The sequence below is a fragment of the Triticum urartu genome, chromosome 6A, assembly GCF_056163025.1.
Source record: "Triticum urartu cultivar PI428250 chromosome 6A, HENAU_Tu73, whole genome shotgun sequence".
In the NCBI taxonomy this organism is placed as follows: domain Eukaryota; kingdom Viridiplantae; phylum Streptophyta; class Magnoliopsida; order Poales; family Poaceae; genus Triticum; species Triticum urartu.
In genome coordinates this window covers 524,809,852-524,825,925 of record NC_141878.1, presented here as the reverse complement: position 1 = coordinate 524,825,925, position 16,074 = coordinate 524,809,852, and the positions used below count along the sequence as shown (strand labels likewise).

At 48.3% G+C, this 16,074-nt stretch overlaps 1 protein-coding gene across 1 annotated transcript; it reads right to left on the bottom strand.

The window, feature by feature from the left end:
- Positions 1-9,246: 9,246 nt before the first annotated feature.
- On the bottom strand, positions 9,247-15,215 carry LOC125514619 (protease Do-like 9). The gene is made up of 9 exons (XM_048679954.2): positions 14,613-15,215; positions 13,827-14,026; positions 13,503-13,683; positions 12,621-12,812; positions 11,861-12,093; positions 11,057-11,158; positions 10,879-10,929; positions 10,198-10,302; positions 9,247-9,719 (listed from the first exon to the last, which is right to left on the bottom strand). The coding sequence occupies exons 1-9, from the start codon at positions 15,139-15,141 to the stop codon at positions 9,621-9,623; spliced, it is 1,692 nt and encodes a 563-aa protein (XP_048535911.1). The 5' UTR covers positions 15,142-15,215; the 3' UTR covers positions 9,247-9,620.
- Positions 15,216-16,074: the final 859 nt, after the last annotated feature.

Genomic DNA, 16,074 nt, shown 5'->3' with positions numbered 1-16,074 from the left:
TCGCAGGTTTACCCGCTCCGCGACAGTTCCAACAAAAATCACTCATTGGGCTCGGCGACTCTCCTCTAGGGAGGCCGCCAGATTCTTCACGGTGTTGTTGATACCTTCCTGACAAGTGGTCACCAATCTCGTTCGCTTGGGTTCTCTCTTTGGAGGTGGACTAATCACAGGAGCAATCCCCACAGGCACTATGGCTAGCTGATCCGGTCCCAAACCTGAACCTCCCATGGAAGATGAAGCGTTGATAACATGTTCTGTACCGCTCAATCTCTTACGAGAGGCCTCCTCCATGTCCGTATCCTGGGCCGTTTCTGGGTGATCATCATGATGCTGATGCTTCTCCCGACCCTCCTCGTCAAAACTGTTAACGCCTGTATTCTGTCCTCTCCCTCCTGTATGTCCTCCTCTGCGGCCACCGCGGCGGCCACGGCCCTCTGCCAGTTCTCATAAACCAGCCTGCCCTCAGGTCCTTGAAAACCAACGCAGAAGGTGGATGCACACCGGTCCCGTGTTCTTTGAAGAGGTGACCCAGGATACCACATACCGCGCACCAATCGAGCAACTTCTCGTATTTGACTTGATAAATTTGATGTTTTCCTTCCCTTAGCAAAGATACAGCATTCTTCAACGGCTTCGACACATCAATTCTTACCCAAACACGATGGAAATTTCCAGCAAAATCCTGCGAAGGAGGTTCAACATACAAGACTTCTCCTACTCTGCCAGCAAGTTGTTCGACGAGATGAGCAAACAGGTCGGGTACATCATGGATCTAGACCCAAATATCTATTGTATCCAGCTTGATGGTGGTAGGTTTCGTCACCCCATCGTATGACTTGATGATGACAGCATCTCCCCTGAAGTGCCATGGCCCTTCTTGCATCACCCTCTCCCAGTCTCCTAGGCACGAAAACTGGATGATGTACAGATTATCTTCCAATGGCCTGAATTTCACCTCTTGAGCAAGGTCCCAAGCAGATCGCATATTGCGAAAGAACCACGTCTGACTATAGGTTTTGACCGAGTTCACCCGCGCAATAGCAACCCATCTAGCAGCATCTTCAGGAATATCGGCCTCATCGAGAACTACATCGTCCAAGTCCTCTTCCTTCAGCCCAAGCTCTTGCATCATCTTCTCTACCTCGCTGACCCCCCAGAGCTAGGGTTTTCGGTAGAAGCCATGTTGCAATCTCACCCGATTGAGATCATATCGGGTTGGAACAGGGGAACCCTAAGAGCGCCCCGCTCCCCGAAGCCAACCCGTCCCCCACCGATGAACGTGGAAGGATCGGCGAAAGCAACGGGGGAGGTTGATAGGCGGCGACAGGGACGACCAGAACTCCAGGAGGCGGCGGATCGCCTCTGAGAAACCAAAACCCTAACGTGAGGGAAAAACAATAGTGTCACCACTCCTAATGGTGAATTCAGGTCTCGGGCAGCCATGTCGATGGCCTTCATGGACGCCAAGTGAATAGGTGATGGATGGGCCTTGGGCCGTCCCATCCGATCCGGAGCGGAGAGAGCAGGGGACGCACGGGCTGCCGCGCCGTGCGCCATGGGTCATTCCCCTCCTCTCCCCGCGATTAAAAACCAGCACCGCCGGTACGTGACAGCGTCACGTGGTCGGCCCCCTCGTGTCGCGCCGGCCGAGCTTCTACAGCAAAAAGGAAGCGCGACGAGACGCCACTCGCGCGCGCGTCCAGGCTGCCGCCCATGTCTGGCCCGCGCAAGCCGGCCACGGCATTGCCATGGCATGGCATGGCAGCGGGCACACCACCAGGGGATGGGGGTGGGAGGACCATCAGCAATTCCTCGAACACAGTACCCATCACGCCGAGGGGGGCTCTCGACGGCACTGGCCCAGGGCACATTCGTTCGTTCGGGCCGGCAACTGCTTCACGTGCCGTTTGTTTCGTCCCCCTCGGTCTCGGCGCCACTGCTCACCGTGGAGCCGCGCACAGGCGCTCTACCTGTACGTGGCATCTTATTCAACGGCGCCACGTCCTTCACACCTACTAAGCCGCTCCGTGTGTCTGCCTCCCTCGGCACCATCTGGGAGTGGAAGTGGGAGTGGGTGGCGGTACGTTGGCCCTTAACCCCTCGTCGCCTTCTTCGCTGAGCGCACGCCTATCTTTTTTTAAAGCTCGCGACGGCGGGCCGATGGCTGTCTCTCCGTCCGTCCATCGCGTTTCGTTTTTTTCTGCGGGTGAAAGAAAATTTATTTCTCACACATAAAGTGCCTCGGCATTACATAAGTCTGGTACCTCATCCGGTCCAGATCCCAACCACACCATCGTACGTTTATAAACTCTACCAAAGCTTGCAAGAAAATGACTCACACCGTTCTGTTCTTTACGGATATGAACTAGCTTAACCTCCCTTCCTCCTAATATCAAACACCTAACCCGATCAACAAGCAAGGCAAAACGAGATCTATCCCTCGTCGACGCTAGTATCGCATGTACCGCCACCGCGCAGTCTGTCTCCATCTCAATAGGCAAAGGGGACCATTGAAGTGCCAAGTTGAGCCCCTCCATGCAGGCCTGCAGTTCGGCTTCCAGAGGATCCAAACACGTCCGGAGTTCTCTGCATGAAGAAAAAATGATGTCGCCCGTGTCGCTCCGGAGGACCATGCCTGTACCAGCCTCTCCGCTGGTGGCATTGTAGGAGCCGTCGATGTTGAGCTTCGCCCACCCCGTCGCCGGTCGAGACCAGCGCAGCACCGTGGTTGGAGCAGGAGTCTCGTGCTGCATGGGCCGGGACTGGCTGACAGCGTCCACCACCTGCTTCCCTTTGATTGGATCCGCATGAGGAGCGTTCTGGATGCCCACCAATGATCAACGTAGCTGATGAGGAAGTTTTTGGATGCTTCGATTGGTGGTGGCTTCTTGTGGTGCACCATCTCATTTCGAACATACCAGCAGCGCCATAATGTCATCATGAGCTCCATCCTCTCCGTGTCCGGCAGCTTACATAGGGCTTGCGCAAGCCATTCCGTTCCCGTCCGACGGAACGATGTAACAGCAGGTATTCTCCATTGGTCCGCCATGGCCTGCCACAGTGCGACCGCCATTGGGCATCTGCAAAAGACATGGTACGTGTCCTCCGGCTCCAAGGCACAAAGAGGGCATTTGTCAGAAACCTCCAGGCCCCGACGGCGTTTATTCACCCAAGTGGGTAGACAATCTGTAAGCAACCGCCAGGTGAAGATTCGAACCTTAGGAGGAGCAGGGCACCTCCAAATAAAAGCCCAGACGGCCCGTCGCCCGTCCGGTGCCCTGCTCGCCGCGACTGAAGAGAACCGAAGATGATCCTCAAGAGCAAGTCGATAAGCACTCCTCACGGTGAAGTTCCCGCTGCGTTTCGTCTCCCATGCAAGCATGTCTGGGCCCAACCCAGGAAAGGTTTTAATTGTTGCAATCACCTCCGCGTCGACCGGCAAAAAAATGTTCCGAACCAAGTCCATATTCCATGCTCCATGGTCATCCAGCAAGTCACATACACGCCGCACCCGGCATCTTCCTTGGGGGGTAGCAGGCCTCCCACTCCCATTCCTGGGGATCCAGCTATCGCGCCATATCCTGATCGCTCGTCCATCGCCTATGCGCCAGATCAATTCCTTCTTTAGGAGCTCAAGCCCGTGCTGAATTGCTTGCCAAGTAACTAAGGCCGCTGTCGAGAAAACAGTATCCTCCAAGTTACCAAACGGGTAGTAGCGTGCTTTCAGTAACCGGGCACACAAGCTAACAGGGTTTGTAAGTAGCCTCCAAGCTTGGCGTGCTAGAAGTGCCTGATTAAAAAGTCGTAGGTCTCGAAAGCCCAGTCCACCTTGCGCCTTGGGCTTGATTAGATGAATCCATGCCCGCCAGTGCATCTTTCTCTTCCCCTTTTCTACTCCCCAAAAGAAATTACGGATCATCCGCATAAGATCTTCACAAGTGGCCGCCGGTAGCTTAAAAACGCTCATGATGTAGGTTGGAATAGACTGTGCAATGGATTTAATGAGGACCTCTCTTCCGCTTTGCGCAAGTTGATTGCCATCCCATTCCACCATACGCTTCATATATTTCTGCTGGAGGTTTTGGAACATGCCCTTGGACATGCGCCCGTTTGGCGTGGGTAAACCCAAGTAGCATTCCTCGAAGCTATGCTGCTGCAGTTCCAGTGATAATACCACTGCATCCTGGTCTGTTCGCCGGCAGTGCTCACCGAAGAGAATGGAGCATTTTTGCGGGTTGATAAGCTGACCCGTGGCTTGAGCAAAGGTGGCAAGTGCGCATTTGACATGAGAAGCTTCCTGCTCGGTTGCTCTGAAAAACAGCAAGGTATCGTCTGCAAACATGAGATGTGAGATGCCAGGTGCACGTGGACAAACCCGTAACGGTGTCAGCTGCTGAGAATTGACCCGTTGCTTCAAGATTGCCGCTAACCCTTCTGGCACGAAAAGGAACAAGAACGGGGAGAGGGGATCTCCTTTCCGCATCCCACGCGACGGTGCAAATGAATCTGATAGGGCTCCATTAACATTGCAACAATAACGGACTGAGGTGACACAAGTCATTATCCATCTCACCCACCGATCCGCGAAGCCCAATCTTCTCATCATTTGCTCAAGGAAAGTCCAATCTACACGATCATACGCCTTGGACAGATCTAGCTTGTAAGCACAGTAAGCTTTATCAGGGTCCTTCTCCGGTTTAATATAGTGAGTGCACTCAAAGGCAATGAACGCATTATCCGTAATGAGTCTTCCAGGGACGAAAGCGCTATGTTCCTCAGAGATGATATCGCCAAGTAGTGGTCGCAACCGGTTCACCAAACACTTGGAGATGATCTTGTAAATCACGTTACACAAGCTAATGGGCCGAAACTCGGATAAACGTTGGGGGTCGTCAACCTTTGGGATGAGCACGATGGTGGTGTTGTTTACCCCCTCCGGCATTACCCCCGATAAGAAAAATTGTTTGACTGCAGCAATAATGTCATCTTTCACTGTGCCCCAATGACGCTGAAAAAACCTCGCCGGGAAACCGTCCGGCCCAGGTGCCTTTAGAGGCCCAATCTGAAATAGTGCATCACTAATCTCCTTGTCCGAAAAGGCTTCACACAGTTTGGCATTCATCTCCTCCGTAATGACCGGATCAAAAAGGTTTACCACTGTATGAGGGAGTAAACTAGGATCAGCTTCAATCAGATTCTGAAAGTAACTCATGGCCATACCTGACATTACAGCCTGCTCCGATTGAAGGACTCCCAAGTCATCCCACAGTTCCTTGATCTTGTTTTTCCGGGCTCTCCATCTTGCTTTCCTATGGAAGAACTTTGTGTTCCGATCTCCATGTTTTAGCCACTCCATTCTAGATCGTTGCAGCCACATCATCTCCTCCTTGTACAAGAGTTCATCCATATGATCAGACTCTTTCCGTATCTCACTACGGTCGGCATTCATATTGTGCAGTTCCTCTAGCCTCGTCCTGGACTTCTCAATCTCTCTTGTCACATTGCCAATTTTCTTATTGCTCCACTCATGTAGTCTCAACATTGTTGCTTTGAGGGCTTTGCTCACGCCTCCCAAGTCATTTTTCACGCCCGAAGCAGCCCAGGCCGCCTCTACCACTTCTGCCAGGGAGGCCTCACGCTCCCACATAACCTCATAGCGCCTCGCCTTTGCCATCTTCACCTGTGTATCTTGTGCGCACCGCAGGAGAAGCGGTCGATGGTCTGATCGGGGCGACGTCAGGTGGAGCACCGTCGCCTCCGGGAACATATCTCGCCAGGCATTGTCCGCTGCCACTCTATCCAGACGCACCTACACGTTAGCCCGACCGCTCCGTTTGTTATCGTATGTGAACGGATAGCCTGAGAAGCCTAGGTCCACCAACTGACACACCTCAAGACAGTCCCGAAAGGCTATAATCTGGGCCTGCGGCCTCGCCGTCATGGACATATGTTCACAGTCCCATAACGCCTCATTGAAATCACCGGCAACTAACCAAGGCAACTCAGAAGTATTCCTTAGTCTACACAAGCTCTCCCACATAAGATGTCTGTTTTCCACCCTCGGTTCTCCATACACAAAGGTCACTCGCTAAAGAGGTTCCGAGGGAGCCACCCTGACAAAAACATCAATCCACCTCTCATTAACGTCCTGAATGCTGACATACATGGACTCATCCCAAAACAAAGCTAGGCCACCACTCTTTCCTTGACTACTTATGCCCTCAAAACCACAAAGCCCAAGCCTACTTCGCAACCTTTTCATCTTTTGCAGCTGATTCCTAGTCTCACACAGAAACACCATCCTCGGGGAATTGGCTCTACAAAGAGCCTGTAAATCACGAACTGTACGAGGGTTCCCCGCCCCCCGACAGTTTCACACTAGGCAATTCATTGTTCCTGACGGGGCGCCACTGCTGGCCCCGTCAGTTTACCAGCGGCCCCATGGCTAGTTGCCTCTAAATTTCCTCCCCTTCCCGCGCTGCATGCACCATCCTCCATTTCCAGCCGTTCCTTTTTTCCTTTCTTCTGCTTGCCCCCCTCTGTCCCTTCTTCATACGGCACCATTCCCTTGCCATCGGGCACCATAACCTGAACTGGAAGGCCCCCAGTTAGATGTCGTTTCCCCAGAATGGAGTCATTGTAATCCATGGGGTCCATCGCGCTACCAAAGGAGACCTGGAGCGTATCCAGCCCCCACAAAGCTGGTATCATATCCTCTCCCCTTGGCTTGTCACGGATCACAAGCGCCCCATTCTTCTTAACTGCAGCAGATTTTTTCGGCTATGATGTTATCTTCTTCTTCCGCGGTCTCACAGATCCTTTTCCCGCTTCATGCTCCTGTGCTTCAAACTGTTGTTTCAGGTATTGCAATTTGCTGCACTCAGGTTGCTCCGTGCCCAGCCGTAGCCGCATTTTCTCAACATGGTCTGCCAATTGGTCATCCTCCTCCTGCGGTGCCGTCGCCTCATTTTCCTCAAAACCATCCATAGCGTCCACCCTGGTTGGTATTTCATGTGAGCCCTCGCCTCTTCCCCTGGCATTCCCCGATGCTTGTGAGCGCGTAGCCGACGACGCACTCCCCAAAGAGAAGTCCATACTCCGTTTTGCTCGTGGTTGTCCTGGTGATGGCGTGAATACAGCTCTATGATCAAACTTTTTGAACGGGGAGCATCTCAGCGTAGAGTCATAGGCCTTGGTGGGTAACCCAACCCTCTTCTTCTCGCACGCCTCCTTATCATGTCCCATGAACCCACAGTGAAAGCAAAAATGCGGTACCCGTTCATACTTTAACTGGAATTTCAGCCGTTTAGTGGTGCCCTTTGCATTAAACTCCAGTGTCACCTCCTTCTGCAATCTTCTATTATACGGCAGCTTCACCCTCACCCTTAGGAATTCCTGAGTCCCATGGCCCACCTGTGGAACATCCACCTCCAACACCTCACCCAGGGTTCCTCCCAAGGCTTCTCCATAAACCATAGTTTGCTTCTTCCATGGCACATCAAACACTCGGACCCAAACCGGGACAGCTTCAAGCGTAGTCTGAGAGGGCTGCTCATCACCATTGAAAGGGATGACTAGCAGAGCATCACCATCATATATCCAAGGCCCCCCTCTCGCCACAAACCTAAAGTCTCCCTCCGAGAACAGAGATATGATATAGTAGTTGTTCTTAACCGGCTTAAACTCGACCCACGTACGCAGTTGCCAAATTTTCTCAAAGTGCCCAAATAAGGTTTTTGTGCTTGGTCTCCGTTGCGATCTGTAAAGCCCCATCAATCTCCATCTGGGTTTGTCTTCCTCTTCTACCTCCTCCTCATCATCATCCAGATCAACTGCAACGAAAGCAACATCGTCCATGTCCACCTCACCTGCAAGTTGCTCTTCCACTCCCTCCGGCAAAACTTCGTCTGTTGCTGGTCCGTCCCAGTTGCTATTCTCCGGCGTATCCTCCTCCCAAGCCTCATGTGAGTCCGCTCTCCTAGACACCACGATCGCTCCATCGCCGAGGGGCTTCGGGTGAGCGAGATCCTCACCGGATCCGCCTTGATCACCCCCACCCTTCGCCTTTGGATTGATCTGCGACATCTCCTTGCGGTGACTCTGAGACGTGATGTGATCTGGAGGTTTTGCAGGCTTCCCCTGGTTTTGTGTGGTGCGGCGATCAGGGTCTAGGGTTTTTGTATCCCCCGTCCCCGTCGTGCGCCTTGAGAACGTGGCGTGTTCGGACTCCTGAAAGGGCCGGCTTAGACTTGTAGACACCGTGTACATCGGAATCGTGGCCCAGAAGGACTCCTCCCGGCGATCCGATTCGCTCCCGTCGGCAGGTTTTGGCGGCGGCGGCGGAAGGGCGCCCATCGCTAAAACCCTAGACGAAGCAGACTCCTTTTCCCCCCTGGCCGTCAAAAGTATCGCGTTTCGTTTTTATAAGAGAAGAACATTGGTTGGAGTGGTGGGAGTACGTACGTACGTCTGCGCCATGTTCGCCTTCTTCAAGATGGGCGAATTGCTCGCCTTGATGGCATTCCTGTGGTTTCCACGGTTCTACTGTGTACTGCTGCTATCTATGGTGGCGAAATGGGAGGCGCTCGGTACTAGCTATTCTCGAGCAGGCAGGAGCGGGGGTACTCGGTCCAGTTCAACCACTGGTACGGTGTAAAATGTTGGCGCAACAACCGGCCGCTCCCGCCCTTTTATTATGGCTTTTATTTACCAGGCCAGTACTAGTGCTTCAACCTTGGGGAAAGTGGGTGCAGTACACGTACCTGATGAGACCGAGCCTGAGCCTTCGCCTTCGCGGCCAGCCAACCAATCCACGTCTCGTTTCCCAGTCAATGCAGCAGACAAGCCAGGACCACAAAACTGTGAACAGCTGACCCAACTCGTGAACCAAACGAGGCAGTGGCTATGCTGCCGTACCAGCCATCCCAATCTTGTTGATCCTCTCTCACACAGAGAAAAAGATACACCAGCAGGAGCTGACCAGGACGACAACGAACCACGCAAAAAACCGTGGCGTATTTTCCTCATCGGTTGGGCTTACCGGCCTGTATATATCAAAATAAAGGCGTGGGGACGGGACGAGCCACCAGCCAAGAAAAGCATGACGCTCAAGGGAAGCAAGAGAAGCAACTACACTTGATTGAGCTGGAAGCGAGCTCCTCCGAGTAACGCAGCATGACAAGACGAAGCCGAAACAGCCGGCATCCACCTCATGCACCCAGCAGACAAATGTGGAAACGAGGGAGCAGATGGGAACATATATCATTGATAAATTGTTGTAACTGGTGACGATGGTGTATTGGACTTTTCGGTGGGGGCTGAGGCAAAAATATGAACTTTTTTCCCCTCAATAATTTAATTTAATTTTGAAAAAAAATGGAACCATTGTTATCAATTAACCGCTATCACTTTCATGATGACTAATGCTGGACAGCGCTCCAGCTTATGCTGATGTGACGCCCACTTACCCTCAGCCTTCTTTGGTGAAGCTCTCTCACACCCAGGAGCCCCAGAGGGTCTGGATGCATAAGCTCAGGCTTCTGCCCGGTGCCGGGCTGGTGTTCAACCCCAAAAAAAGTGACCCCGATCGGGGCCACCAGACAGCCGCATCTTGTTCTCCATTAGGCCTTCAGGTCATCAGACATGGCCGACGGGATGCAGTGCGTTGTCAGAATGTCCTCGGTAGCAGCCTTCGCGGTTTTTGTCTCCAGGACAACGATCTGTCAAATCATATAAATTGGTTACTTGATTACATCCCGCATTAACACAGGGACCTTGCTATCGTTGATTTTGCAAGAAAAGAAGAGCTATCATGCCTTGCCATCACTAATTATTTTTGTTATTATTGTTATGTCACGACAACAACACCCCCGCATCATCAATTAGAAGAGACCAAGGGGATTTTAGCACAGAAAAAGTCAGCTACATATATTCTTAAAAGAGGGTATTAGCTCAAGTAAAGCTGCAAAGATACATAAACTAGAAATTGACATCCAGTATGAGGCTACTTGTCAACACTATCTTCCAACTTGCTTGATCTTTGTAGCGTTACTGAGAAATTCTGATTAATCACGACGAAGTACTGGTAGAATTTCAGAAAAACTGACCACTAATCTGCGTTTACCCAGGGACTTAGTTAACATGGGGTGTGACAGATGTTTACAACAGAAATACACAAATAAAGAAATCAGGGCTTACCTGGTCATACTCCAAATCAAACTTCAAGAATTCATCCTTGCAATTTTCCACTGTTGTCACTAAGTCCTTCAGATTTTTCACAGGATGACCATTAACGGCAAGGACCTATCAACAAGATGATAATAAAGGGTTTTAGTCACCCCTCACCAAACAAAAGCAAAGAAGTCATAGCCTACATGCAGTGTTAATCATTAGGTTTCAGAATCAACTGTCGAAAAAAAGAGGAACTGTGATGACAACATAGCACTGAGAACGCCTATCTGACAATTTTTTCACAGGAAGACAATTAACGTCAAGGACCTATCAACAAGATGACAATAAAGGGTTTTTAGTCACCCCTCACCAAACTAAAGCAGAGAAGTCATAGCCTACATGCAGTGTTGATCATTAGGTTTCAGAATCAACTGTCGAAAAAAAAGAGGAACTGTGATGACAACATAACACTGAGAACGCCTATCTGACAAATATATTAGACTTCAAGCTTCACTACAGAAATATATATTTAAAGGTAATAACACCGCATCAATATATTATATATGCATGGGTAAAGAGTAGGAGGCTGGCAGAATTCCAGTGCGTCAGTATATATACTTCAGCAGCAAAAAATGCAAAATGTCTGGAGGGAACTGCTAGAATCAACAAAAGTAACACATGCAAATGGATCCAGAACTTTTCTGTTACCTGCGTATTGACAATATCTTCATAACCGATATTGATATCTGCCACAAGCACCTGCAAGGGTTCAATGCATGCAGTCACGTTAGGAGATAAAAGAAACTATAGTTCTTTATGGAGCTATAAATGAATACTTCACTCATATCAGAACAGAGATTTCACGAACACGGGAAGAACTTATAACCTGTGATACAACCACCAGCTGTTCATCAGGTGATTCCGCCATTGAATGCAAATGCTTGACCAACAACTTGACAGGTGCATCATATTCGTAGTCTTTCCCATACTGAAAAGTAAGTAGATCAAGAAGCTTAAGGAAGTATCTTTTTATGTCCATTTAGCATTCTCTTTAAATAGAATTAAGTTCACAGAGATGAAAGCAGTTGCATAAGAGTGTAAAAGGTAGAATTAGATAAAAGTTGTGTATGGTGTTTCCTAGGGAGATTTTCTAAGAAGAAAAGTTGCACGAAAAATGATAAGCCCTAGTTCTGCTTTATAACATCAAGACCAGAATAGAAATCAAGCAACTTCTTTGCTTGGTAACTATCAGAGATTGCACCTATACAGACAGTAGCTGAAACACAGCTTAATTTGTTACAGGTGCTAATTTTAAATTCTTAATTACATCTAAGAAACAAAATTAGCTGCCTAGAGCACCCCTCACTACTAAGAGCTCTATGCATGTGAATTTCGAATATCAAAGAGGTTATCGTTAGCTGGTGCTACCCAAATTGACAACATTAACACCAGAGTAGTATAAGCACTGAAACATTGCAGGTGAATGATTTTCATCAAAATCCTATTTGATAGTAGTGCACAGGACCTCTATTCGTTACCGACTCCCTTTAAGATCAAGAAAATCAGGATCCAAAGAAATCATATTGAAATTCAAGACACTGACAGCCTAGGAGTACAAGGATTAAGCTCTTGCTTGTTGGTTATATTCAATGCATAGGGAACAGGATGCAAAAAGAAGATAGATACAAACCTCAGAACGGAGATATGGAACAGAGACAGCTGCAAAAACAAAGCCAGCAACAATGTAATATGATGGTGGCCTGCCCTTGACATGAGCTGCAATGAGCCGCTTGTGGGTCGCTAGCTTTATTTTAAATTCATGAACTTTTGAGTTGCGCAGGACTTTGATAAGGGCTTTGTCACCGGTATATTTCTGAGAAACAAGGTAACTAAAGCCAATTCGCTCGCCATGCCTGAAAGGAACTATTGACAAAAAAAGGGGGTAAGTAAATAAAAATAAGTGATCTTGTTTTAAGTGAGAATGTTTGATTTGCTCAGGAATTAAGTTTAATTAAGATGCTAGAGAGTTAATACAGAGAAAGAAAAGTTCGCCAATATAAACCCCGCAAGAATATCTTTAGAAACACATGAGAAAATTTGACAACATCCATGTATCTACGAGATTCAAATGGAAACAAAAATCCTCTATCAGGTTGGCCAGCTGCAAACATGTTACATGTATAAAAATCAGAAATTGTAGTGTTACAAGCTATGTGAATTATGATTTCAGTCAGAACCGTCATTTGACACCAGGGAGAAAGAATTTCTATTAACAAAATAACAAAGACTTAACGAATCCAATAAGAGATAAAAGTGGTAGGCATCTAGAGCAATAGAAGACCGTGGAACTGATAATAAATACTACTAACTAAAGCGATTGGTATCCTACAGGTATAATACCATGTAGAGCAAAATATAGGGCATTGAATTAACAAGTTCAATACACTAACCTGTACCATCATTGGCAATGTCAACTTCATCAAAGCTAAGAATAATATCTGACGGTTGCAGACATCCAGACTCGGGAGCAGTAGGTTCCACTCTCCTAACACGAACACCCTTTTGATCAGGTTTCATTCCCATTGCTTTCCGGAGATCGGGATTTTCCATTTTCTGCCATTCTATCCCAATTATAGGGAAGCCTGAAATAATATCGCAAAAGTTAAAAATCAAATCACATAGCAAATGCATAAGATCAAAGAGACAGAAATGGACAACATATATTAAGCATTATACTGTGGGTTGACATGAAGGCAAATATTAAACAAACTTTTCCTTACTATGGGATTTTCTTCATTTGCATCATACATCAAACAATACGGAAAAGAGACACAGCAATCAAAACAAGTGCGGAATACCAGTTAATGCACTGAACAAACTGAAAGAGAATGACTAAGCAAATAATTGACAGGTTGCAGAATCCAATACGAAGAAAAGGGAAAACACTGAATAAAACTCTATCACTATATTGGTTTTACTTCATTAATTAATGTCATCATAACCAACCCAAACGAATACGATTGCACGAGCAATATCAATCATCCGACCACTGGACATGAAATAAGAGGAGAGAAAGTGAGAAACACTCTTACGAGACCAAATGGTAATACAAATTAAACACTTGCAAAGTCATAGGGACCGGTCAGATCGTTGCCAAGTAAAAACTATGCCTATAAAATCATCCGGCAAGTTCAAATAAACCAGCTAAATGGTTCAAAAGAATGTCATAACAAAGTTCAGAGTATTCAAGACTAGCAATATAAAATGAAAACATTGATCATAACAAGATAATCAAATGTATCTTCATACAATTATGGAATATGACTGTTTACCTGTATATGCTCCAGATTTTTCATAGTCTTGAATAAAATGCTTGATAACTGGGGTGGGTATCACATAACCTATATTCTCTACATCTTCATGTTTGAGAGACTGAAAAGCTATGCCAACACATATGCCCCTATCATTAAAAGCTGGGCCACCTGAATTTCCTGAATTAATAGCTGCATCTATCTGTCCACAGGAAAAAGGTCCAAATTTAGAAGGTATTAATAATAGGTTAACAAATAAATTATGATTCCTCAAAAGGTTATGTTCGAATCTAGCTATCATACAAGTCAAATGAAGGGAAGAGAAGAAATGGGAAGAAAACATACCTGCAACCCTAAAAGTTCGGTAGAACCATGCACATAGGACAGTATCTCTATCCTAGAGACCACACCACTTGTCACTGATATTGTATCTCCTCCAATTGGATAACCAACAACAGTGACTGCATCCTGAAGTGCTGGCAACGACCCAAACTCAACTGGTGTAACTCCCTCCCAGAACTCATCATCACTGACAGTTAACAAGGCTGAGATGGATAGAACAGTTCAAGTTAGCCCGTGTAAGATATCGACAAGAAAATCTACACCTATCAGGTCTGAGCACTTAAATATGTAATCTATTCCCCGAGCTAGAATACCGAAATAAGCAAACATAAAATTTCTGCTGCATTGACATTTAAAAGTTCAAAGATTTCACATTGTGATATTTTCAAGAGCTGATGCTAAGACAAAACAATTGAGCAAGCATAAAAGTTTGTTTTAAATTTTAACAGAACATATTTTCAATACCTTAAATTTGAGTCCATAAGAAACAATTTTGCCGCCAATTGTGGTCGCATCTAATGTCAGGTCTCACTCTCACACGATAATTAATACAACTACTCCACAACATGAAAGTTCAAAGGAAGCACCAACATGCTGAAGTTCCCAACTTCCAACACTACCTGTGCCATGCTATCGTAGTAATCGGGGGAGGTGGTGGGGGTGCATTGGAGAAGTATGCGCAATGATCTGACTTCACATATATACTGGACAAGCTATGTGATACAGTTAAGCTTAAATACAAGAAACAAAGGAAGAAGGCGGTGCTAGAGAAAGGGAGAGCGTGCGAACCAATGTCGCACTCGGTGCCTATGGCGAGGACGGTGGCGAGGTACTTGGTGTCGGACCCGCGCTTCTTAAGCTTGACCTGGGTGAAGTGCTCGACAGAGTGGGCGTTGGTGAGGACGCGCCGGCCGCCGATGATGAAGCCGCTGCTGCTGGAGCTGTACTGCCGCTTCCGCTGCCACGGCAGCGAGAAGTTGGGCTCGGTGTGCACGCAGAACACCTTGACGACCGCGTCCATGGACGGCACCACCCTGACGACCTCCTCCCAGCCCGCGGGGCCCAGCTCCGCCATCGCCGCGTCCCCACCGTTCGCCAGGTGCTTCGCGTCCCCGCGCCAGGGCGTGGAGGCGTCTGCGGCGGCCGGGGCCTCGACCTCGACGCGTCGCGGCTTGCGCCCGCGGCGGCCGGCGGCGGCGGGGGCGGGGTTCTCGGCGACCACGGCGGCGGGGGCATCGGGGGACGGCGAGGGGTGGTCCGCTGCCGCCTTGCTCTTGCGGCCGCGCTTGCGCTTGCCCTTGGAGGCGGAGCCGTCCATGGTGGGGGCGGGCTAGGGTTTCGCGGCGCCGCGAGGAGGGGGCGGACGGTGAGGAGGAGGCCGGCTGGCTGGCTCGGTCGGATTATTATGGATGGCCGTCCGGTTCGACCCGGGGAGCGGGACGCATACGGCACTGGTTGAGTCCTCGAAAATGAGGAAAACAAGTTTTTTCTAGGGTAAAATGAGGAAAACAAGTTTTTTTTGGGGGGGGGGGGGGGGGGGGACAAGTTTTTTTAGAGGATCGGACGGGCTGGCGCAGCCTGGCTAGTGGGCTTGTTCTTTTTGACCGTGCTAACGACAGATCCGTATGATCCACTTCTCTCCGAAGTTCCCCTGGCGCTACATCCGTGTCTTTTTTTTTCTAGCGCAATAAAAAAATTGGCAGAAGCAGGATTCAAACCCGCTACCTCTTGATAGCCCGCGGTAGCTAGCAACCACTCGGTCTAGATTGAGCTAGTCATCAGATTGAGACATTTGTTTTCTGGGTATAGTACAGAAAACATGCTTTTTCAGTTTTTTTCCTTGGATTTATGTACTGCACAATTTTCATAGATGGATATATGGTGTCTTCATGCCCCTCATGTTATACTAGTTACCTAGAATTTATTCGGGGTGTGTTTGTACACTTATTTTAACGGAAACAAAAGTTACCGGGGTGTTCATACGTAAGTAATCATGTGTGTGGCGTGTAAATTATCATATTATAGGGGTATATTTTTAATAAGAAAAATCTCCGAATCAGAATTATCAGGGGGTTTGCGCATAAGTTATCAAGTTTGTTATGCGCTAAAAAAACCATGCTAGTTACGCAAATCTTACCGGGATATTTTTAACAACTTTTTTCTGAGGGTCAAAAAGGTTCCATGGTATTCATACATGAGTTATCAGCTCCGTGCTGTGTAATTTACCATGCTATTTACACTTATGTTACCG

Coding starts and splice junctions, on each gene's coding strand:
- LOC125514619 (XM_048679954.2), bottom strand. CDS start 15,141: ATGGACGGCTCCGCCTCCAAGGGCAAGCGCAAGCGCGGCCGCAAGAGC. Junction 10,303..10,878: donor AAGATATTGTCAATACGCAG/GTAACAGAAAAG, acceptor TCTTGTTGATAG/GTCCTTGCCGTTAATGGTCA. Junction 9,720..10,197: donor TTGATTTGGAGTATGACCAG/GTAAGCCCTGAT, acceptor ATGATTTGACAG/ATCGTTGTCCTGGAGACAAA.